The 27112-nt window shown below is 41.3% G+C and overlaps 1 protein-coding gene across 1 annotated transcript in view; it reads left to right on the forward strand.

The window, feature by feature from the left end:
• dnah10 (dynein axonemal heavy chain 10) overlaps positions 1-27112 on the forward strand; it is a 215545-nt gene that overhangs the window by 32472 nt on the left and 155961 nt on the right. Inside the window, 2 exon segments of the mRNA XM_034187486.1 lie at positions 18516-18710; positions 23310-23480. Coding sequence (XP_034043377.1) covers positions 18516-18710; positions 23310-23480 — 366 coding nt within the window.

Consider the following 27112-nt stretch of genomic DNA (forward strand, 5'->3'; position numbering starts at 1 on the left):
CAAACATACTGGTAGACCAAGGAAGACATCAAAGCGTCAAGACAGAAAACTTAAAGCAATATGTCTCAAAAATCGAAAAATGCACAACAAAACAAATGAGGAATGAATGGGAGGAAACTGGAGTCAACATCTGTGACCGAACTGTAAATAACCGCCTACAGGAAATGAGATACACATACAGAAAAGCTAAACGAAAGCCATCATTAACACCTAAACAGAAAAAAACAAGGTTACAATGGGCTAAGGAAAAGCAATCGTGGACTGTGGATGACTGGATGAAAGTCATATTCAGTGATGAATCTCGAATCTGCATTGGGCAAGGTGATGATGCTGAAACTTTTGTTTGGTGCCGTTCCAATGAGATTTATAAAGATGACTGCCTGAAGAGAACATGTAAATTTCCACAGTCATTGATGATATGGAGCTGCATGTCAGGTAAAGGCACTGGGGAGATGGCTGTCATTACATCATCAATAAATGCACAAGTTTACGTTGATATTTTGGACACTTTTCTTATCCCATCAATTGAAAGGATGTTTGGGGATGATGAAATCATTTTTTCAAGATGATAATGCATCTTGCCATAGAGCAAAAACTGTGAAAACATTCCTTGCAAAAATACACATAGGGTCAATGTCATGGCCCAACATCCCCAATATTCATGAAACATGCTTGTATGAGTCGGCCAACACCCACACACGTCCGCAATTATCCACAGAGGCATGTTTTTCCCTTACCAGGATTTTTGAGCTGCACAAATTTTGGCTGTGGATGTCATCCGCCTTATATACTCCATACATATTCAATACATACACAAACATACTCAATCTATGCGCTATATTTGCCGTCATCCGCTGATATCCACAACTGACAGGGATTTGCGGCTTGGCAGCAGACTGGGACAGTGTGTAAAACGGATATATTGCGTGCCCATCATGTCCACATCACAAATTAAAATAAGTTGTAGCGACTGCATACAGATTGGCCACGAATAAAGCGTTTTTATTACTTCTGCTTTGCATCTGATTTGCGGCGGATGCAAATCAGATGCAAATCGGATGCGCTGCAGCTGGGCTGTTCGCGCATTATTTGACTTGTTTACATTGTTAAGGCTTGATAAAACAGTTGCGTGTTTTTTCCTTCTTGTCTGCAGCTGTTACAGTATTTATTCCTATGTTTATAACAGATTTAACTTCTTGTTATAATCGTTCAGACGAGCTGCGCTCTGATGTTATCCGCTGACGTCACCACTCACCCTGTTCACTGCTTCTTTACTCCAATCAACTTGTCCAAGTCCAGCAAATGCTCCAGAGGCTGTATTGGTGATGTGAGTAGTGATGCCGACTGCCCCAGTGCACTTCTTTTATGACCGCAATGCAGATGCCGTGCACGCGCAACACGTGCGCGATGCATTCATAATACACCCGTAATACTGCGTGATAATTGCAATGCGTCGGATCCGTTTCCTCACTACATGCGTTATACAACCATGATTGTTCATCATGTATTTGCTGTATACATTATTATTAATATATCCGTAATTCATACTGGGACATTTGTCATTTTTGGCCATTTTTGTTGCGGACGACAACAAATGCCCGTAATTTGTGTACTCAATTCATTCGCAATTAATACTCTCCCCAGTGGGACCGGGCCCTAAGGAGGAGTTCTCCCCAAACTTCAGATTGTGCACAGTCCTGACCAGCTGGTGATATATAACATGATTTCAGTGCAGATTTGTGTGCCATCATTGGGCGACACTTTTGTCATGCACTGTAGTGAAACACACCTCTTATCTGAAGTTTGTCTCGCCTGACGTGCACGTTTTTGCTGTAGGTGTCCAGGATGAATGAAGTGTTCGAGGCAAATAAAGACAGTCCAGAGCTGAATAAGGGTGAGCCTGCTGTGGCAGGAGCCATCACCTGGGCACGATCTCTTGTTTATCGCATCAAACAGACCCTACTTCTTTTCCAGCAAGTGCCAGAGCTACTGGAGAGTGAGCAAAGCAAAGCGGTGGGTTATTTAACTGTTGCACAATTGTATAGGTCATTATAAATGATGTTTAGATGAATGTGATTGAAAGCAATTATTGTGTGTGATTTATTTTTGTTGCAGGGAATTTCCATGTATAAGGAATTTGCTTTACGGTTGAGGGACTATCAGGTTAAGAAGTATGAGTGCTGGCTAAATGAGACAAAAACACAGATACCAATACTAATGAAAAGAATGCTGTTGGTAATTGTTACCAATGGAAGCCAAGGCCAGGCCGAAATGGTATCTAATGGACCTGTTGTTGTTATAGAACACAACTGTAACTATTTACATGTTGTCCAAATGCTTCCAATGTTTCTTAATCTTCTGTTTTTGCAGATTCCAGCAACTGAATATAGTTTGGAGAGGAATAGTCGATACACAGTCAACTTTGTGCCAAAGCTTTCTGAAATATTTTCAGAAACAGTCTACCTTATGTCTATGGGATACCCCATACCTGATGAGTTTAAAAGCCTTGCTCTTCGGCGGAAAGATTTCTGCAGGTAATGATGGAATGGGTTATGAGTGTAAAGAAAGTTTTATGAATTTTGGCTGCAACTAAAAGGAACAAGGTAAAGTGACAGTGCCACAGAGCTATAGATGTAGCACTGGAGTGGGAAACATTCATTATTTTCTATACCAGCTTACTCCAATCAAGGGTTATGGTGGGGCTGGAGCTTATCCCATCAGTCATAGGGCGTAAGGCAGGATACACCCTGGACAGGACACCAGTCTATCACAGGGCCACATATAGACAAACATACACACTGGAGTGAGAAACACTCAACTACAAATCAAAAATCCTCCTGCCACCATCAGATTGGCAAATTCATTGCAGTAACAACTTTTAACGAGCTTGAAGCTGGGTAGTCGAAGACTGAGAAGGAAATAAGAACATCTCAGCACATGTAATGTTACACAGTTGGTGTTTAAGCAGTGGATCAAGGGCACTTCAGCTGCAAAAAAAGATAAAGCGGCACAGCACCACAGAGCTAGGGATGTACATTGAGAAACGCTCACATTGCAAAGCAGACATCCAGCAGTCGTAACACCTAAGCAACACCAGTTGGTAAAATGACAAATCACAGGCTCAGTGCTCCTGTAATGAGTGTTGGTGCTAAGCCAGTATGAGAATAAAGATGGTTATTTACTTGAAGGATGTCCAACAGTATTGTGATTCTCCTAGCAGAGACAAACACTGGAGGGCAAAAAATATATATTTTGAGGCTGCTAGTTTAACCTCTGCATTGTGTATGTACTCTCTTCACTCTATCACTCCACTCGGGGTGCAAGCTCATGATTTCCGCCATGGGAGGCAGGTGCTCAGAGCAGAAGGCTGAAACCAAGGCTCTGGCCTCTGTGGCCAGATAGTCTCTTAGCGGTACAGTGATGACCGAGAGTGAGGTTTACTGCCTACTACATACACAGGGACTCCTGCTGGCCTCCGTCACACTAGCATAGGTGTGTGAGGGCAATGAGATGAAAAGGAGATGCCTACTGGGTGTCAGGCCACATTATTAGGTTGCTTATGTCACAGAGGAACAGATGGAGATTAAAGAAAGAAGTTTTAGTTATTCTTTTCTTCTTCTTTGGTTTGGCCACAACAGTGATCACCGGCCACTCGCCCTAAGCTGCACTAACAAACCCAGACTTCAGATAAAGTTGAGGCCGTGACCCACTCTCTTTACTAATAATATAAATTTAAAGGGGTAGGAAGCATAGTAACATTCTATGCCAGTATGCTAGCTATACAAAAGGGAAAGTCTCTACAGAATCTGTTTTATTGACACAGTGAGATCATTCCACAAAATAGGGGCATGTTAAGAAAAGGCTCTGTGGCCCACAGACTTTTTATTCACCCTAGGGCACAAAGAATGCGACCTGAGAATGCAGAGCCCGGGCCGGTACGTAGGGCTTGATAGGTCAGCTAAATAGGGAGGTGCTAGTCCATGAATAATTTTATAGGTTAATAGCAGAACCTTAAAATCTAATCTCACAGAGACAGGCAGGCAGCGAAGAGATGCCAAAATGGGTGTAATATGGTCAAACTTTCCCCTTCCTGTCAAGAGTCTGGCAGCAGCGTTTTGAACCAATTGGAGACCCCTAATGCTGGAGCGTGGTAAACCAGAAAATAGAACATTGCAGTAGTCCAATCTAGAAGAAACAAATGCATGGATCAGGGTCTCTGCGTCAGCCATAGACATAGCCATACTTCTTTCTCTCTCTTAAAGTCCTGTCTCACTTTGACAATTTAGCCTGTGTATGCCAACATATTAATAATACACTGCAGATGCTGGCGTACGAAAGAAGTCCCTCAGTGTTTTTCTGCTCCTGGTGCGCTTCTCAGCCTGAACCAGAGAACACCGGTACTTTGTGCTGCAACAAGAAAATTAACTTACTTTAAAAGGTGGAAGTCACAGTGCCTCATTCATTCACATCAGCATTTACCACATACAACAGTTTTCTTCAGTATTCTGCACACAATGATAATAAATTGCATGATCCACCAAGACATCAATAACATAAAATAAAAAAATTAAATGAAAAAAAGTTAAATTACTCTGTTTGTCCTCCGTGTAGGAGACGAGGCCTAGTGAAAGTGTTTGCGCTCTCGATGACAGATATTCGCCCTCGTCTAACAGGGAATATCTGTCATTTTGGGTGACTGGGCATGGACGGAGGGGCTCAGAAAATGCATACCGCCCTCCAAAAGCATGTTACTGTATTATTATACTGAAGTCTTCTTGGGCAGCATGGTGGCTTAGTGGTTAGCTCTATTGCCTCACAGCAAGAAGGTCATGGGATCGATTCCCACCAGTGGTCTTTCTGTGTGGAGTTTGCATGTTTTCCCCGTGTCTATGTGGGTTCACTCCAGCATCCTTCCACATCCACGTGTGAATGTGTTTGTTTGTCTATATGTGGCTCTACGACAGACTGGCTTCTTGTCTAGGGTGTACCCCGCCTCACACCCTATGACTGCTGGGATAGCCCCCTCATGACCCTTAATTGGAGTAAGCGGTTGAAGATGAAAGAGTGAGAGAAGTCTCCTGTAAATTGTAAAGATAGTATTTATTGTGATGCTGAAGGTCCCCTTAGAAATGTAGCTTGATTGTGATTCCTCAGTTGTAAGTCAATTTGTATAAAAGTGTCAGCTGAATAATGTAAATGAATATGACCTGTTTTAACTGAAATGTTTATATAGCAACTAAACAGCTTAAAGTAGCAACACTGATGTCAAAAAGCATTTTTGTTAAAAGTGTGGTGCTTCGTAAATGTGCACAGAAAATGTATGGACAATTTCAAATTGCCTTAATGATGTGAATACAAGATATTGTTGCTTTGTCTCCTGTCAGGTATACCTGCCATTGTTGAGTGCCCGTCAGATTGAGATGGCTAATGGATGTTATCAAAATGAGGCAGCTTCTTCCGTCCAGCAGAGTAGTGGAACAGACATTGACCTGGGGACATCAGCATCTTCAGGAAAACTCCTGCTCCCTGATGACCTGCTTGTTTCCACATTGAATTTTTTGGAAGTTATGAACACAACTATCAAACCACGTAAACCTCAAGGTATGTTTATGTTTGTTTTTCTCAATAAGTTGAAGGGTACATGGGCCTGTTTCAGGAAGCACGTTCAGCAGTGAGTGAAAACTTGAACTCTGCGTTCACTGAGCTGTCAAAGTCAGAGTTTTCAGTTTCAGAACAGGAGATAATTAGTCTGGTCAACTGCGGTGTAGGTTAACTGTGCAGTGACTCATGAGCAGGACATGCGCACTGTGCGAGGTGATGCACAGGTTTTCCCTGTGGTGGATACAGAGATGTGTTGTGAGAGGAATATTTCCCGCGTTTGATTAGTTCACGCGCACATGATGTGTCTGCACTTCGATTGGCAAGTGCACACAGAGACTTGAGACAGGAAATTGCACCCTGTGTGAAAGATGTTATTATATGGTGTTTATGTGAATAATAATAAAAAAACAGATATACATTTACTGAACAGATATGAAGATTTTATTTGCTCACTTGCATCATGTAAGCAACCACTTCACCTTTTTCAGTGACTTGGTTACATACGCTGCTAAAATATTAAAGCATTTACTTCATGCACATTAATTAATTAGATTGCGAAAATTAATTTTAAGTCAAATGTTGAATTATAAGATTTTGTCTGCAATACTTTTTATTTTCTGTTTTGCTGTTTTTACGGTGACTCCAATACGCAGTGGGCACCATGCACACCTTGAATGTCGAGCGCTTTCATCTAAAGTGTAGGTGACACGGTATGTAATGTTTTTTTTTTGTATTTAAGACTAAAATTAAACAACAGTTTGACATTAATGCTTTCCTGGTGTGTGGTTACTGAAGAGATAAATATTCAGATTTTGAACTGTGCGCCACTAAAAACCAGGAACTTCTGGGCGAGTCACGACATTGGAAAAGAAGGAGGAAGTGATATCAGCTTGAGAACCATTTACGTAACAGCCCCATTTGTTTGGTTAGCGATCAGACGTATTTCTGTGTTAAAGTGTTTCATTTTTTCAGTTACACCCCCTGGATGACTTTGCTGCAAGTTTTTATGAAAACACTATTGCAGGTGGAGTCCGCTGGTTTCAGTTTCCTAACACTAACGTGCATTGGAATGAGTGGATTGTGGGGACTCTATTGGGACCAGCTGCACTTTTTCTTTTTTTTTTACATGCTTTGCATACAGCAGATGAGGTGCTGCAAGTCTTTCAACTTGCAACAAAAAGCCGTCCGCGGTGGAAGAAGAGTTGTCAGAGTTGTTCAGAGTTAGACCTGGAAAGAACAACTACTCAGTTTACACACACAGAAATGATCACGCAAGAGACACTGAATTTCTTTGTCCTGTACAGGAGAGGACCAACGAGAAGCTCCTTCAGAAAGAACTGTCGTCCGTCCTAAAGGTCCCGCCCATTTGCCTCTCCTTTTATTGAATATCGTTACATACAGCATATAGGAGTGACAATATCACAAAACAATGGAAAGACACAAAGTCTGGTCTCACATTGATATGAAAACTGTTATGGCTTTTGAGCCCTCAGTCTCCTATGCTTTCCATAACAATGTCCAGATCTTGAACTGTGTTCCAGTTACAATGCTCTTCTTCAAGGCTGAACCATTAATTAAAAGTGCCCATCTGCGATTAGCCAAACATGACCCTAGCCAACCAGTCTGACATTCTGGAAAAACAATCTGCACATTGAATGGTCAAAATCATCTGCTCACTTTTCTCGTTTGACAGTTTTAATGATCACTTGAACTATTCAGCGTATATGATTGCTTTTGAAACTAAGTAATTATTTAAAGGAATAATGGTACATGAACTTTCACACATGCATATACGTATATATGAAAAATAGAGAACAGAATCAAAGACATTATTACAGAGATTACATCAGAGTGAAGACATTATTATTTGATAATAATATATTGATTGATAACATATAGAAAATCCTGTCAAGAGTCCACAGCAAATACAACCCCATTTCCAATGAAGCTGGGACGTTGTGTAAAATGTAAATAAAACCAAAACACAATGATTTGCAAATCCTCTTCAACCTATATTCAATTGAATACACCACAAAGACAAGATATCGTATAATGTTCAAACTGATAAACTTTTTTGTTTTTGTGCAAATATTTGCTCATTTTGAAATGGATGCCTGCAACACATTTTAAAAAAAGCTGGGACAGTGGTATGTTTACCACTGTGTGACATCATCTTTCCTTCTAACAACACTCAATAATTGTTTGGGAACTGAGGACACTAATTGTTGAAGCTTTGTAGGTGGAATTCTTTCCCAATTCTTGCTTGATGTACGACTTCAGTTGTTCAACAGTCCGGGGTCTCAGTTGTCGTATTTTGTGCTTCATAATGCACCACACATTTTCAGTGGGTGGCAGGTCTGGACTGCAGGCAGGCCAGTCTAATACCCGGACTCTTTTACTATGACTGTTGTCACACGTGCAGAATGTGGTTTGACATTGTCTTGCTGAAATAATTCATCCCTGAAAAGACGTTGCTTGGATATCAGCATGTGTTGCTCCAAAACCTGGATGTACCTTTCAGCATTGATGGTGCCATCACAGATGTGTAAGTTGCACATGCCATGGGCACTAACACACCCATACCATCACAGATGCTGGCTTTTGAACTTTGCGCTGGTAACAATCTGGATGGTCTTTTTGCTCTTTTGTCCGGAGGACACGACATCCATGATTTCTAAAAACAATTTGAAATGTGGACTCATCAGACCACAGCACACTTTTCCACTTTGCGTCTGTCCATTTCAAATGAGCTCGGGCCCAGAGAAGGCGGCGGCATTTCTGGAAGTTGTTGATGTATGGCTTTCGCTTTGCATGGTAGAGCTTTAACTTGCACTTGTAGCGACAAACTTTGTTAATTGACAATAGTTTTCTGAAGTGTTCCTGAGCCCACGCGGTAAGATCCTTTACACAATGATGTCAGTTTTTAATGCAGTGCCACCTGAGGGATCGAAGGTCACAGTCATTCAATATTGGTTTTCGACCTTGCCGCATATGTGTAGAAGTTCTTCAGATTCTCTGAATCTTCTGATTATATTATGGACTGTAGATGATGGAATCGCCAAATTCCTTGTAATTGAACATTGAGAAGCACTGTTCTTAAACTGTTGGACTATTTTTTCATGCAGTTGTTCACAAAGTGGTGATCCTCACCCTATCTTTGCTTGTGAACGGCAGAGCCTTTTGGGGATGCTCCTTTTATACCCAATCATGACACTCACCTGTTTCCAATTAACCTGTTCACCTGTAGAATGTTCCAAACAGGTGTTCTTTCAGCATTCATCAACTTTCCCCAGTCTTTTGTTGCTCCTATCCCAGCTTTTTTGAAGCGTGTTGCAGGCATCCATTTCAAAATGAGCAAATATTTGCACAAAAACAGAAAAGTTTATCAGTTTGAACATTAAATATGTTGTCTTTGTGGTGTGTTCAATTGAATATAGGTTGAACAGGATTTTCAAATCGTATTCTCTTTTTATTTACATTTCACACAACATCCCAACTTCATTGGAATTGGGGTTCTACACTTAGATACAATCCAACCACTTGGAGCAGTGTGCAGCCACAGTCTGGCACCCAGGAACCAACTCCAACTCCAGGAACCAAATGAAGATACACTGATGGCGGGAGGATACCGGAGTACCTGGCAGAAACCCACACAGACACGTTGAGACCAAGCAAACTTCACACACAAAGGGCGGGAAGCGATCCCATGACCTTCTTGCTGTGTATATTGCTAACTACTAAGGCATTATGCTGCCTGCTGAATAACAATGCCTCAGGTTCAAGTGTGCATTGCTCTTAAAGAGACAATCTGATTGACCCAAAACACCCAAATTAGTTGACTAAAGACAATCCCTTTGCAACATGTCACGAATGCATTTGTGATACGTTTTAGGCCATGCAACATAAATTGCCAAGATAGGGCCGACTCACTTAATCACCTCTCTTGTTATGAGATAATAACTGCCAAATTTGAAAAAGTTTCATTTTGTGCTTTTTGTGTTTATTCTAAATACACTGTAATAAGCACTTGTTGTGGCGAACCCAGTATGCCATTTTATAAGTGATGTCATTACCATTTTAGACCAAAAATATGGTCAGCACTCCAAAAGGGCTGTGTGACATTCAAAAAGAGCAAATTAACGTAGCATTGCTGCCACATGAAAACACTGAATTCACAGGGCAGACATGATTTAGTTGTTTATGTTGGACTTGCTGATGTCAAAAACACAAGTCACCACAACAAAATTATAATTTATTAGAAACAAGAAAAGTGTCACCTTTTGCAGTCAACAACACCAAAGAGCAGTACGACTGGTAGCAAGGAGTGGTGGCTGGTGACAAAACAGTCAGGTGAACAGTCCAACTATGAGTAATTTTAGTGCATTGTTGAATAAATGTGCAGAAATAAGCCATGTGTTTGCATATGTATACACCTGGGAAGACCTGAGTTTGCTGGACAGAGGTGCTTGGCAATGCCAATATCTTTGCACGAGTACAAAGGTTAAAGTCCTGACGCTCCTTGTCTTCCTGTATTAGTGAGAGACTTAGACATAACCAGTGACCTAAGGTTGGATTTCTTTGGTACCAAGTCTCTTTAAATGGGTCTTGAGCACTGCTGGAATACCTTGGAGTATCAGATAAGAATATTATTTGCATTGTGAGGGATCATCAGCTATGACATTTTGACCATCTGCCTGGGTAGTTGCCATGCAGGAGATGCGTTTGTGGGGTGATGGATGGAATGATGTTTAGTACCATCACATGCTCCCAGATGTGACTTGAACAATAAAACATCAGGCTTTAAACATGATTTTCATGCATTCACTGTGAATTCATGTAAGAAATTCTGATAAGTGACTTCATTGCAGATGACGTCAAACTTCAGATCCCTCAGGTAGACTTGACTCCAGAGGTGGATGTCCTGCTGTCTAACCCAGTGTTGGTAGAGGAGTTGCAGCAGTGTGTGATGAACTGGCAGACACAGATTGCTATCGTTATCGAAGAGCAGCTAAACAAGAAACCAGAGGTAGGTACTGTGGAACTGCCTATGGTTTTGGGCTTCTAGACAGCTAAGCTTGACCACAGGTATACACATGCTACAACTTACAGAAATATCCCGAACTGTATTTCTCTTGAAAAGCTTAATCTTTATCTTCTTAAGTAAGAGTTATATGGATACCCATTGGCATAACTTTGTAGTAATAATGGTCAACGTGAATTATTATTGAAGCAACCAAGAAGTGTTTTGATTTTGGGATGTTATCGGGTATTTCTTGAAAATCTTATGGTGGATTTTCAATGATAAAGAAATGCATTAAAAGGAAAACCTACATAGCTTACTGTGACAATGGAAAGTGTCACCAATAGACAAAGAGGCTGGCAACATTTTAACAGCCAGCCAGAAGTTATGAGCAGAGGTTATACATGTACCTAAGCCTGCCTTTGTGGTCGAAGTAACTTATGATGTAGAGATAGTATGACATTAAAAATGGGTGCCATTACAGTTCTAGTATGTTTCACTGAAGGGGCCTGGTCCTTTGGATGAGATCCGTTTTTGGGAGGAGCGCACAATTGCCCTGTGTGCTCTGAATGAAGCAGCTTAAAGAGTCAGTTGTAAGGAAGATTGTGGAGGCGATGACCAAAGCAGATAGAGCAGTTGTTGAAAGCCTTGGAGGAACTGTTGCTGAACTGACTCAATACATTGCAGAGTCACAGGATAATCTGAAATCACTTCGCTTCTTAATGGAGAGATACTTCAAGGTAAGTCCTTTCACAGACAACATTAGTAAATATACTTGATAGGCAGGGTTTTAGAATTCCCTGAATAATTAATCTGTTCCAGATACAGGAATTACAAAACCTGCCTGACATGAATTATCATTAAATTTTACACAAAAAACATTGCAGTGGAATGGTTATGATTGAGGACCTCTTACAGGTACCCAATCATGCCAAACTTTTATATGGGTAAATATGAAAAACAGTATTTGTTCTCAAATGAGATGCAAGCAGTGGTCCAGGTACACAGGAAGACAGTCCCCAGGGCAGTCGTTGTCTATGAAGAAACAGTCACACCGGCAATCCAGAGAAACAGGGAAATGGTCAGAGGCCTGTATATCATCATAAAAAAGCAACAATCCAAAAGGCATCAGGCTAAACTTAAGGACCACATAGGCATTTAAAATGGTTGGCAGTAGGAAAAGAAACACAAGGAAACAATTTGAGAGGGAGCTTCACAGTTAACACTGAAGCGATGGAAGAACAAGGGCAAATACTCCATTACACAATTAGTGGGGTAGCAAGTGCTAATGGGAAACTGGGGTGCAGATGAAGTAGAAGAAAGCCATAGAAATGAACAAAGATGAGAAGTATCAAAATAAAGGCACCAGTGCAGAACGTGATAATACCACAGAATCTTTATTTGTGCAGAACCATGGTCTGTCTCATAAACAAATACTGGAAACTGAAACACCAAGGCAACTGTCAAAATGCCAAATTAGAATGGTTATGTTGTGTGGGCCGCCAGAAGAGGAGGTACTGCTGGCCCACCACCAGAGGGCGCCCTGCCTGAAGTGCGGGCTTCAGGCACGAGAGGGCGCTGCCGCCACGGACACAGCCGGGGGTGACAGCTGTCAAGAGATAATGAGTGACAGCTGTCACCCATCTGCTCTACATCATCTCACTCCATAAAGACCGGACGTCATCTCCCCTGATTGCCGAGATATCATCTACCTGTGAAGGTAATATTTTCTGCTGTGTCAGAACTGTGACTTACGTGTGATCTGTTTGCAGCCGTTTTCTGTGGAGCCTTGTCAGCTGATTGGTGGTTATGAGAGTGCCGACGTCTTCGCCTCTCACTCCTTCCAGATAAGTGCTTTAACAGGAGCTGCACATGTGTGTGATTAGAGGTGGAGGTGACTTTCCACCTTCTGACTGTTTTTGTTACTGGGGTGTGCACACACCACATCTCACTGTTTGTGCTCCTCGCCAGCAGTACCAGATCCGACAGTCGGGGACGGTGATCACCTGGAATTCGGGACTTGGGCGGATCCAGTATTTCACCGGTTCTGTGGCGGTGGAAATCGTGTGGTTCCGTGGCTCTTCCAGGACAGACGTCTTCTATCTCGAGCCTGCCCACACGTCACCTTTGTGAATTGACTATAATCAGATTCTGAGATTGTCTGTATATCGTTGTGCACATTCACAACATTAATTGTTACCTTTTGGCTCATCTATGACCGTTCATTTGCGCCCCGTTGTGGGTCCGTGTCACTACACTTTCCCCAACAGGTTATATACTTTCTAGTGATATGAAATGTATTTATTTCACAAATTCTGTTTGGGGATGCAAAGAGATACACAGATATCCAGATTTACAGCTAAACATTCATGTGTATTTATTGTGAAAGGCCACCGTGAGCTAGCTTGTTTGATTACTGTTGATCCAGGACAGCACATGACTGTGGTGCGAGATGTTTTACTACCGTGCTCTGGCTCAGTCAGTGTGAAGCAATGTCACAGAGGGATAGTAGCCTGGAAACTAGCCTTATTTTTTTCCAAGTTGTTTCAACATTTGCTATGGAGGCTATAACCGATTCAGACTGTGAGGCAGTCCAGGAGTTGTGCCACAGCTGTCAAATTCAGGAGCAAATAAAAAATCCTCATGTTGCACGGGTTTGCAAATTGTGCGGAATAAATGTATTTTTTATTCAATAAACAATCAGTTTTCACTCTTTTTTTTTTTACTTTGAAAACACTCCATGCAGATCAAGGAAACTTGGTTGGAACAAGCCTTGCTTCAACAATAACGTTCTTTTTATAGCAGTTACAAACTCTGCCATCATTTGAGGTTGGCCTCAAAACAGCAATTCTCGAAGTGACAACGACACAGGACGCTGTACTTATTCCATCTGCAGTCTTTGAGTCCAATGTGCTGTTAACAGACAATGCTTTGGAAAATTTGAACAAGGGACACACCAACCCTGTGTGCTTTGCTATGATATACAGTGATACATTGCTTTCTGCCAGACCCAGTTATGATTGTATTCCACTCAGTTCACAATAACTTTACTATTGCATTTATCCACAGAGTGAGAAGAGGTTAATTTTTTTAGATCATGCTCCCTCTTTGAAGGACTTAACCCTTATAACTATATATGCATGTTCCTATTTTCAAATGAACAAAATATGTCACACAACACTAATAATGTAGGACAGAATTTGTTGAGGAATGGCTATATTTTATATATTTAATTGTGTAAAGCACACTATGTGTGATTTGGATATTTTAAACACTGAAGCAGACAAAAGTGGCAGTCTTTCCAGTAGCTCTGTTTGTCTCATGTCTTTTAAACTTTTTGTCCTTTGTTTACATTTTGTTTTTTACAGTCCATTGCACAGATCTCTTTCTAGCCTATGGATATAGTTATTGCTGAACTGCAACATGGTAGTTGGAACTCTGTTTAGACAAGGGACCAGCTGCTCACACTGTGGACAAGGAGCCATGTGGCAAGGTTCACCCTATACTGGAGGAGCTGTTGCAATGCTCCCGTGGAAGCAGAGCTGGTACTAAGATTAAGGCTGAGTGCCTGGAGAAATGGTGGAGGTTCAGAACAGCTATTCCTTCGTGTGTGATGGGGAATGTGAACTCACTGGCCAACAAGATGGGTGAACTGGCTGCATTGGTTAAGTTATACAGGGAGTGCAGCTTACTGTACTTCACAGATACCTGGCTTCCAGCAACATTCCAAACTACAATGTGGAGCTTCCTGGCTTTGCAGTAGTGAGAGCAGACAGAAATCCAAGGCTAAAATGGCAAATCTAAAGGTGGGGGTCTGCACTTTTTGTTAACATCAAGTAGTGCAGCCCAGGACGTGACTGTAAAGGAATTATCTGTTGCCCAGACATTGAACAGTTAGCAGTGAGTCTCAATCCATATTACATGCCCAGGGAGTCTCACATGCCATTGTTGTTTGTGTTTACATCGATCCACAAAGTATGGATGAGAACATGTGACATCACGAGGGCTTCATTGCAATTGTGGGAGACTTAATCATGCCACATTGGACTTAAGTCTGCCTTCTTTTCATCAGTCTTGCCCCACAAGAAAGAACAGGACAATTGACCTTATGTTAACATATTAGGGATGCATACAAAGCCGCATATGCTAAGAAAATTCAGGGCCACTTCTCTTCCAACAACCCACACAACATGTGGCAGGGTATCAAGTGCATCACACACTACAACACAAGGAATGCACAGTGCTCCAGAGGACCCCTCTCTGCTGGAAGGCTTGGGCAGCTTCTACGCCCACTTCGAGGACCCAAGCATACCTGCTACCTCCAGATTGATGACACCACCAGGTGAAGTGCCCTTCAACTTGACCCCAGCGGCAGTGAGAAAGACCCCACAGGCGTTCAACCTCCACAAAGCTGCAGGCCTCTCAGTCACCTAGAGAACAAGCACTCCTATGTCAGTCGATTCTTTGTGGACTTCACATCTGCCTTCATACAATAATACCACAGACCCTGGTGCATAAACTCAACACACTTGAATTGAGCACCTCCCTCTGCAACTGGTCCTGGACTTTCTAAGGGACAGACTGCAGTCTGTAAAGATCCACAAGATCTTCTCCTCCTCCATCACCCTCAGCACTGACTCCCCCCATGGCTGTGTGCTGAGCCCCCTCCTGTACACCCTGCTCACTTATGACTGTGCAGCAAACCACCAGGCTGTGAAGTTTGCTGATGACACAGCAGTTGATGGGATGCACCAGTAATAGTGATGAGTCTGGCTACAGGCAGGAGGTTGAACACTTTGAAGGCTGGTGCAAAGACAACATCTGCATAAATGTGAAGAAGATGAAAGAGATTGATCGCAGACCTCAGGAGGAGCAGACACCTAACCTCTCCACTCTCACCCCTGAATACTGGAGGAGCAAATGTGGAATTAGTCAGCAGCTTCAGGCACCTGGGTGTAAACCTCCCCAAGGACTTCACTGGAGCAACAACACCTCAGCCTTGGTCAAGAAGGCACACTAGCACTTGTATGTCCTCAGGAAGCTGTGCCACTCTGGATTCGACAGTTCTGTTCTGAGAGCCTTCTACAGGTGCATGGTGGAGAATATGTTCCTGCATCACTGTGTGGTACACCAGCAGCTCTGCAGTAACGAAGAAGGCTCTGCAGAGCAGCTGCTTCACCAGACCACATCCCCTTCCAGAATCTTCACTAACACCTGCGTCTTGTTACGCTAATTACATCACCTGTTATTTAAGTCCCTCACTCTGGTGCCAGTTCGTTGAGATCTAGTTATCCACTTTCCAGCCTTAGTTCCTTGTCCTGTTGCCTCTCTGTATTTTTGACCTTACTTTGTTTTTTTTTTTGGATTTCGTCTTTGTCTTAGTCCTTGTACTTTGTCACGCTGTGTTTTGACCTCTGCTCAGCCTCTCGATTGTTTGTACCTCTGGCACTCTGCTTGACATATTGTGTACCGTATCCCTGCAACGTCTTCAGATAAAGCCTTTTATTATTCCAACGTCTGTGTTCTGGAGTCCTGCATTTGTGTCCAGCTACATTGCACCTGCATTCCCAACAAAAAACCTTTAATAAATTCACCTCACTTCCAAATAAAAAAATAGCCTTGTGTATGAAAACACAGACAGCTACTGGTGATCACTCAGTAACAAAATTTATTGTCAATATCTGATTAATATAGCCTGATTTTCTTTTTATTTGCAAGAGAACACTTAAAAGTAATTGAAATGTGGTTGATCATTTTACTTGGTTTGATTTATTTATGAGTGTTAAATATTTTGCAGAGTAACTGAACCTAAAACCTTTGTACAGTGTTGTATGTTACCAGTAGAATGTTTTAACGTACAACTATTTACTTTTCGATATCTTCAGACACTCTTTCCAACCTGGATATAGTGACTTCAGAAAGTGTTTGCTTGTTGCATTGTCACATCCATCACACATAATATAATCTTTTGCAGACCCTGACTACCGCAGCAAGCTTGGCTTTGATCCTGGAAACTATTCTTCCGATGATGCGCAGCCTACATGTTATGTGGCTAGTCGCCCAGCACTATAACACACCGGAGCGTATGGTCCGTCTAATGGAACGTATTGCATGGCAGCTGTGTGAACGTGTGATTCAAGCAGTTGAAGTCCACAAGTTGTTCATGTATGTCAACAAACTGTTTTGTTTTTTTTTTTTTTACCTGCAATTACATTTTTCATCATTATACTACAATGTTTGTTTGTTCCATTATTCCTCTGAGGTGCTTGGGCCAATTTCCACTCAGTTTTTCTGTGTGCACGGTCATGGTCACTGGGGTCAAAAGTCCAAATTTTAGTTTATCTGTTTCGCTACTCCTCCCAGGTCATTTGGTCAATTTCCACCAAAGTTGACATGTGGATGACAGTCTGCCCTACCACTGCCCAGAATGTGGTTGTTCTGGCAAGGTCAAGTTCGTTGTGGTCAAAGGTTAAAAGTCTAATTTTTATTTTTATTTATTAATTTTTTTTCCCACTTCAGTGTCCACCAGAATTGGCAGTAGGTGGTTTCTAGAATTTCCCAGGCAACATCAGATTTACCAAAAGTCAGGGTCAAGGTCATTGGGTTAAAAGTCAGGTTTCCCCTATTATGTGCACCAAATGTGACACACAAACGGGGATGGGTTCGAGAATTACCCCACAAGATTAAATTTGTCAAACGTAATGTCTGTCTGCTTGTTGACCTCCTTCTCTCAGGTCCTTTTGCTGATTTTTATCAAACTTGGTATGTCACTGAAGGTTGATCCTAAAACTACCCCTAATGAATTAATTTTTTCAAGGTCAAGGAATTTGATATTCAATCTGAATTGAACCAAATGTGGCACACACTTAGATGGAATCCAGTATTTCCTTGGCAGAGTCAAACAGAAGATGTTGTTTTTGGGTGTAGGCCATTTGGGTCAAATGTTAGCTTGCCATAGGGCTTAATGTCTTCATTCGGAGTTGACAAGTAGTATGTAGTTGATATGATATGATATATGATATGAGATTTATTGTCATTGTTATTACACGAGTGCAGCAACGAAATTACGTTTACCTCTCCAATTACCTCAGACAAGATACAGCAATTAATCCAAAATTATTACTTGTTTACTGTAATAATGGCACACATCAGAATTAAAGACAACACATATACATTTGACATTGTTTATGTGCACTAAACTTGAGGCAGTCTGTCATCCGAATTGAGGCAGAGTGGGTGAAGGCTGCAGCAGGAAGGGCCCGCGCTGCCCAGCTTGGGGGGTAGAAGGCTGCAGCAGTAAAAACAGCACTGCCTTTGAGGTGGCAGGGAGGAAGCCAGGGTGAGGGGAGTGGAGAGACACGGGGGGGTAATAGGGATGGAGGGAGGGAGATATGCTTCATGCGTAGATGAGTTAAGTTTCTGTCAGTTTCTGTCTGTGTGTGTGTAAAGTCTGACATTGCAAAGCAACAGCAGGCTGGGGGGTGAGTAGATAGATGAGAATTCATCATCTTACAAATCATATATTGTTTGAGTTATTTGAGAATCCATTATGTATTTAGACTGCTTTGTGCTTTTGTTCAACTGCACAATTTTCCTTGCAGTAATAAGAAGGTGGCCAAACTCAAGGTATGGGATGCGAAGCGGGTTCTAGATCAGTGGAAGTCATCCTACTTTGAGGTTCGTGCTGCAATTGAAGAAACAGGCAGAGATTCACGCTGGGAATTTGACCGTAAAAGTCTGTTTGAGAGGAGTGATTACATAGCATCAGTCTGTCAGGACCTGTACAACGTTTTGCAGGTCTGTGAAGACACACGTCATAATCAAACACCCAATTTGTATTCATATGCATCAAAGTCAAACAGAATTGTAATTCCTTTGAATTTGTGTTTTACAGATTTTGGAGGAGTTCAATAACAGCTTTGGCCCAGAGTTAAAAGCTGTGACAGATGACCCAAACCACATTGATGATGTTCTGTGCAGGGTGGGGAGCCTTCTTAGGCCTTTTGAGGACATCAGCTTTGACCCTTTCAGCATCTCTGAGATGAGCCGTTGGAAAGTTATCATGCAAGAGTTCAATATTAAAGTGGAAGTGAGTTTTGTGCAAAGATTTTTAAAAACAATATCTCCACACAAAAGTTAAGCAATTAATGAGTGGTGGGCACAGCTATCCTAAAAGTTAGCTTTAATAACTGCTATTCCATTAATTGAAAGGTTTACTCTAATAACGCTAAGCTACCACTAACCACGACCATGTATATGGCCATAACTATGCATTACATATTTCTTATTACATACTACACATTACATATGTAATACAGCACATATTATATACTGTGTATTACATACTACATATTGCATTATACATCATATATTACACTACATATTATATATTACATAACATATTACATCCTTGAAATGTCCCCTGGTGGCAAATGTGTGAACGAATGTACAACCCCAATTCCTATGAAGTTGAGACCTTGTGTGAAATGCAAATAAAAACAGAATATAATGATTTGCAAATCCCCTTCAACCTATATTCCATTGAATACACCACAAAGACAAGATATTTAATGTTTAAACTGACAGACTTTTTTGTTTTGTGCAAATACAAGGTCTGTCAATAAAGTAACGGTCCTTTTTATTTTTTTTCAAAAACTACATGGATTTCATTCATATGTTTTTACGTCAGACATGCTTGAACCCTCATGCGCATCTGTGAGTTTTTCCACGCCTGTCGGTGACATCATTCGCCTGTGAGCACGCCTTGGGAAGGAGTGGTCCCGCCCCCTCGTCGGATTTTCATTGTCTGGAAATGGCGGAATGAAAAGGACTTTTTTTTCATCAGAATTTTTTCAGAAGCTGTTAGAGACTGGCACCTGGAAACCATTCGAAAAATTTATCTGGCTTTCCGTGAAAATTTTATGGGCTTCACAGAGAATAAGGTCTGTTAGTACAGCTTTAAGGACCCCTTTAAGGACGCTCGGTGCGCCACGCTCCGAGCTGCGACGACGCGACAGAAGCCACCGGACCATTTCTAAACGGATGGCTCTGTGGATACGAGACCATCGTGTGCTCTTTCTCTGGTTATCACAAGAGCTGGACATCAGCCATTTTCCGGCAGATTTCACTTTTAACAAGAGATTTTGTCATGGAAAGCCACGTGGAGGCTTCGCGCATCACGACCGATTCGCTTTGGAAGCGAGACAAAGGAACACCTCCGTTTCGGCGTGTCAGAGGACAAGTTTGGACATGTCCAGCTCTCCACAATTTCACTGATACTTACTGGATTGGTAAGCATTGAAAGCCGAGATAGACATGTCCAAACTTGTTCTCTGACACGCCGAAACGAGCATACGACGGTCTCGTATCCACAGAGCCATCCGTTTAGAAATGGTCCGGTGGCTTGTGCCGCATCGTCGCAGCTCGGAGCGTGGCGCGCCGAGCGTCCTTAAAGGGGTCCTTAAAGCTGTACTAACAGACCTTATTCTCTGTGAAGCCCGTAAAATTTTCACGGAAAGCCAGATAAATTTTTCGAATGGTTTCCAGGTGCCAGTCTCTAACAGCTTCTGAAAAAATTCTGATGAAAAAAAAGTCCTTTTCATTCCGCCATTTCCAGACAATGAAAATCCGACGAGGGGGCGGGACCACTCCTTCCCAAGGCGTGCTCACAGGCGAATGACGTCACCGACAGGTGTGGAAAAACTCACGCATGCGCACGAGGGTTCAAGCATGTCTGATGTAAAAACATATGAATGAAATCCATATAGTTTTGAAAAAAATAAAAAGGACCGTTACTTTATTGACAGACCTCGTATTTGCTCATTTTGAAATGGATGCCTGCAACACATTTCAAAAAAGCTGGGACAGGGGCAACAAAAGACTGGGAAAGTTGATGAATGCTCAAAGAACACCTGTTTGGAACATTCCACAGGTGAACAGGTTAATTGGAAACAGGTGAGTGTCATGATTGGGTATAAAAGAGGCATCCCCAAAAGGCTCAGCTGTTCACAAGCAAAGATGGGGCGAGGATCACCACTTTGTGAACAACTGTGTGAAAAAATAGTCCAACAGTTTAAGAACAGTGTTTCTCAACATTCAATTGCAAGGAATTTAGGAATTCCATCATCTACAGTCCATAATATATTCAGAAGATTCAGAGAATCTGGAGAACTTTCTACACGTAAGCGGCAAGGCCAAAATCCAACATTGAATGCCCGTGACCTTCAATACCTCAGGTGGCACTGCATTAAAAACTGACATCATTGTGTAAAGGATCTTATGGGCTCAGGAACACTTCAGAAACATTGTCAGTTAACACAGTTTGTCGCTACATCTACAAGTGCAAGTTAAAACTCTACCCAAAAGCCATACATTAACAACATCCGGAAACGCCGCCGCTTTCTCTGGGCTGTGCTCATTTGAAATGGACAAACGCAAAGTGGAAAAGTGTGCTGTGGTCTGATGAGTCCACATTTCAAATTGTTTTTGGAAATCATGGGCGTCGTGTCCTCCGGACAAAAGAGGAAAAAGACCATCCAGACTGTTACCAGCACAAAGTTCAAAAGCCAGCATCTGTGATGGTATGGGGGTGTGTTAGTGCCCATGGCATGGGTAACTTACACATCTGTGATGGCACCATCAATGCTGAAAGGTACATCCAGGTTTTGGAGCAGCACATGCTGCCATCCAAGCAACGTCTTTTTCAGGGACGTCCCTGCTTATTTCAGCAAGACAATGCCAAGCCACATTCTGCAGGTGTTACAACAGCGTGGCTTCGTAGTAAAAGACTGCGGGTACTAGACTGACCTGCCTGTAGTCCAGACCTGTCGCCCATTGAAAATGTGGCGCATTATAAAGTGCAAAATACGACAATGGAGACCCCGGACTGTTGAATAACTGAAGTCGTACATCAAGCAAGAATGGGAAAGAATTCCACCTACAAAGCTTCAACAATTAGTGTCCTCAGTTCCCAAACACTTATTGAGTGTTGTTAGAAGGAAAGATGATGTAACACAGTGGTAAACACACCACTGTCCCAGCTTTTTTGAAACAGTTGCAGGCATCCATTTCAAAATGAGCAAATATTTGCACAAAAACAATGAAGTTTATCAGTTTGAACATTAAATATCTTGTCTTTGTGGTGTATTCAATTAAATATAGTTTGAAGAGGATTTGCAAATCATTGTATTCTGTTTTTATTTACATTTTACACAACGTCCCAGCTTCATAGGAATTGGGGTTGTACATAATAAAGGTATTACACCTTTTCCGGATGATAATATTATGATGCCCCATTTGTTGGCCTGTGATGGACAATGTGGTTTTTCAAAGGAAGTACATAGACAGCCACATACATGTGCCTTTACAGTACTAGTGCAGTGCCTGCAGAAAGTTCGTATTCCTCTAGAAAATTGGGAGCTTAAGTAGATTTCTCATAGATGGTCGTATGAGGCTGTGTTTGAAGGTGGGATGTAGAAAGAGGTGTACTTGCACATAGCTCTGAGTAGCTGAAAAACTCTGATCATTATGTACAATATTCCTCCTGCAGAAGGGGGAGGAGTTATGCAGTCTGATTGCCACAGGTAGGAAGGACGTCCTGTGGCGTTCTGTGGAGCACCTCGACAGCCTCAGTCTTTTGCTGGATGTGCTCTGACAGGACGTCAGTGTGGCATGCAGAGGGTGGGAGGTGAGCAGTTTTCTCAGCATCCTCCTCTGACACCTCCATCACAGACTCCAGCTCCACCCCCAGGACAGAGCCAGCTCTCCTGATGAGCTTGTTGAGTTTGTTCATGTCAGCTGCCTTCAGCCTGCTGCCCCAGCACACTACAGTGTAGAAGATGATGCTGGAGACCACTGAGTGATAAAACATTTGCTGCATATTTCTACAGACAATGAAAGATCTGAGCCTCCTGAGGAATATACATAGAATACATAGAATTATACATAGAATTATATGACAATAAAAGGATTCCTATTACTGTAAACAGGTTAATGGAAGAGAGTCAGACAAAATTAAACAGAACATTTAGAATATTTGAAACAGCAAATCAGTATCCCACCTCCTGAACACAGTTTATTTAAACTTGAACTCACGGCAAATATAAGATTTTATTCAGCTCATGTACTTAATGAAACTTTCTACAAATTGTGGGAAAATATACTATTGTATTCAGCTTATGTACTTACTGAAATGTACAAATAGTGAGAAATTTGTTTGTGTTATCAAAAAATGGATTTGAGCTACCGTTTCCTCAGTGTTGTCAAGTTAAACTCAGTTGCAAGGAACACTGACAGCATGCATGTCACAGTAAACAGGAACAAATGTATGATTTTAGTGTTAGTGGAACTAAATTTAGTGGAATCTAAGTGATCTGCTAATGGTTTTCAAAGTTAGCTGAAAAGTTAAACTGCTAACAAAAAGTTAGCTTCACTAATTAGCTGCTTTCTGATTAGCTGAATTACGCCCACCACTTTAATTAAGCTAAGAGTCAACTGCAACTCAAATGCAGATAAACTGTATGTGTAAAAAATTTTAATGTTGTTGTGCTATACAGAACTCACTTCTTATTTTGCTTTAATCATTCACTCTTATTTGTCAGCAATACTAAAAGTGTGCTTTGATTCAAGAATTTAAAAGTACCTGAGTCGTCAGGGACACTTACTAATTGTATACCATATGCTTACTTAGGCGATCGATGAAGAAGCCATCACCTTGCTTGACCATTCATTCACGAAACTGCGATCTTCAGCTGCTGCCATGGAAATGCTCCTGAAATTCAAACACATCCATTCCAGAGACAGCATCACCAACCGTCTGATGCATACATTTAATGACATCATGGCTCAGTATTGCAAAGAGGTAATTAGAATTTGAAAAAAAAAAAAAAAAATCACTTTTCAGCCTGAAGTTTGATTTAACCCCTTAACGCCCATCGTCGCATATATGCTACAATCTCTGACTCAAATATGCAACTTACCAAATTGACCTGTATGCCCGTTGTCGCAAATTTGCAACATACCATCATTATTATTATAACATTATAACATAAAGTCATTACCAGAATACCCAATATTACTATCTAGTTTTCTGCAAAAGTGAAATTAATAATCTCAACATTATTTACCACCTACTTAAAGGCAAAAACACACACAAAACATTTTTTTATATACAGCTATATAAATTCGGGCATTAAGGGGTTAAATGTACAATAACACCGGTTTTGTGGGAATTAGACTAACAGAGTTGCCATGCTTTTCAAGGACTTTGATGAAGATGTAACTTCACATCAAGACATCGGTCCCTTCTTTGTTTTGCACCCTGAGTATATGTTTTATTTAATGTAGGTACTGTTCTTTAAGATTCAATAGTTACAAAAAAATCTTGCCCTTATTTTAGTTTTTAGTTTGGTAGCAATAGTCAAAGGGATGCAGGAGCTGAAGAGACACATACAGCAAAGGTCACGTAGATTGGGAAGCAAACTAGAGGACACAACAGTCCGCAATCTGTATGGTATAGCTGCACCTACTTAAGTCACTAGCCACCATTGTGCCTGGTCTGTCATTGCTGAGTTTTTTGTAAAGTGTTTGACTTGGTTGATCATGCTTCTTTTTGGGTCATCCTGAGAATTCTCCTGTTCCGTAGATTTGTGTCCCATGCTTATTGGTCTGCTAAGGCACAGGAAATTAAGTGAATCCTGGCATGCATCAGATGTGTTCTGCCACCTACTCTGTTCATTGTTTTTATGGACTGTGCGTTGCATAAGGTTGTCTTGCACAGTGACTTGTGTGCCTTTATTGGTGATGAAAGGTTCACTGATCTTCCCCCTTCAGATGACGTTATGATCTTTAGGGTCTTTGTTTCACCTAGCTGCGACAAGTGGATGAGTACTTTTGGGAGACTAGGATAGACTGGTTGTTTGCCTGTGTGACTACAGTATGAAAGGTGGGGTGGTTGTATAGGTTGTTTGATGTAGATGCTTCAGCATCATGTGTTTATAGATCTAGCCCGACCTCAAACTTGACATGCTGATTGTCAATTCTCATAGCGTGATAAATAATGCCACTAAATAGTACAAAAATGTATTATTTTTATGTCATAAAACAAAAATGTATACATTTTATTATTTATTATTTTTATTTGTAGTTTATTCTGGAAGTTAAAGCTAAAATCACACTCAGGATCTGCTTTTTTCAATGTTAGACTCAAATGAATTTGGATAAACTAATTTCAAACTGAAAATCATGATTTAGAAAACACAAGTCAACAAATCATAAGGATTTCCTTTTATATTAAAAACAAAATACGGTGCATTGGGAAAGTATTCAGAGCACTTTACTTTTTCCACATTTTGTTGTTATAGCCTTATTTCAGAATGGAGTAAATTAATTTTTCCCTAAAAATTCTACTCAGAACACCCCATAATGACAACATGAAACAAGCTTTTTTATTTGTGCAAATTTATTAAAAATACAAAGCTAAGAAATCACATGCAAATAAGTATTTACACTCTTTGTTCAATACTGATGCACCTTTTTCAGCAATTATACTCAAGTCTTCTTGAATATGATGCCACAAGCTTGGTGCACCTATCTTTGGGCAGTTTTGCCCATTCCTCTTTGCAGCACCTCTCAAGTTCCATCAGGTTGGATGGATAACGTTGGTGTACAGCCATTTTCAGATCTCCAGAGATGTTCAATCGGATTCTGGTCTGGGCTCTGGCTGGGTCACTCAAAGACATTCACAGAGTTGTCATGAAGCCACTCCTGTGATATCTTGATTGTGTGCTTAGGACCTTTGTCCTCCTGAAAAATGAACCGTCACCCCAGTCTGAGGGCAAGAGCGCTCTGGAGCAGGTTTTTTCTGTACATTGCTGCATTCATCTTTCCCTCAGTCCCGACTAGTCTTCCATTTCCTGCCGCTGAAAAGCATCTCCACAACATGATGCTGCCACCACCATGCTTCACTGTAGGGATGGTGCCTGGTTTCCTTCAAACATGAGGCCTGGCAGTCATCCCAACAAAGTCAGTCTTTGTCTCATCAGACCAGAGAATTTGTTTCTCATTGTCTGAGAGTCCTTCAGGTGCCTTTTGGTAAACTCCAGGCAGGCTGCCATGTGCCTTTTACTAAGGAGTGACTTCCGTCTGGCCACTCTACCATACAGGCTTGATTGGTGGATTGCTGCAGAGATGGTAGTCCTTCTGGAAGGTTCTCCTCTCTCCACAGAGGAATGCTGGAGCTCTGACAGAGTGAACATCAGGTTCTTGGTCACCTCCCTGAGTAAGTCCCTTCTCCCCTGATCGCTCAGTTTAGATGGGTGGCCAGCTCTAGGAAGAGTCCTGGTGGATCCAAACTTCTTCCATTTACGGATGATTGAGGTTGCTGTGCTCATTGGGTAAATGGTAAATGGACTGCATTTATATAACGCTTTTGCATCTCCATCAGATGTTCAAAGCGCTTTATACATCAATGCCTCACATTCATCCTGATGTCAGCCTGCTGGCATGCAAGGCACCCATTACGCACCGGGAGCAACTAGAGGATTAAGGACCTTGCCCAAGGGCCCTTAGTGGTTTTGGGATTTGAACTAAGGATCCCCTGGGACCTTTAAAGCAGCAGAAATGTTTCTGTACCTTTCCACAGATTTGTGCATGGAGACAATCCTGTCTCAGATGTCTACAGACAGTTCCTTTGACTTCATGTTTGGGTTGTGCTCTGTCAGCTTTGCAACCTTATATGTTGACAGTGTATGAGCTTTTTGATATCATGTCCAATGAGATGAATTTACCTCAGGTGGACTCCATTTAATCTGTAGAAACATCTCCTGATCAGTAGAAACAGGATGCACCTGAGCTCAATTCTGAGCTTCATGGCAAAGGCTGTGAATGCTTATGTACAAGTGATTTCTTGTTTTGTTTGTTTTTTTTAATAAATTTGCAAAAATCTAAAAAAACAATTTTTTTCACATTGCCATTATGGGGTATTGTGTGTAGAATCTTGAGAGAAAAGAAAAAAAAAAAAGATTTTGACAAGTCTGAATTGTAATTTTCTTAAAAAAACAACAACAAATGAAATATATCTTAAATGTTGCTAAATTTAATACTGAAGATTTAAATCTGTGTTTTACATTGTAAATCATATGGTAACTGCAGCAACATGCGACACCAGTGGATGCTTCCAAACCTGAACTGTTTGCTAGCTAGTAATCAATTTTGTGACATGGATGCCTAAAATAATGGATGTGGAGTGAAACAAATACAACATATGTCTACATGCTTACAACTAATTATTTGTAAAGATTTTAAATGAGGGAACATACCAGGTCACTTTATTGGAAAGTGCCCCGACACCCTTTCTGAGGCAATTACATAGTTAAAACAATTACGTAGTCTTTGCTAGGGCACTGTATGTAGCCCAATCAATGTTAGATGCAAGATACATATGTACTTACATGGATTGATACATACATTGATGCATACATACACTGTAAACCT

Source organism: Thalassophryne amazonica, chromosome 15, assembly GCF_902500255.1.
Source record: "Thalassophryne amazonica chromosome 15, fThaAma1.1, whole genome shotgun sequence".
Lineage (NCBI taxonomy): Eukaryota > Metazoa > Chordata > Actinopteri > Batrachoidiformes > Batrachoididae > Thalassophryne > Thalassophryne amazonica.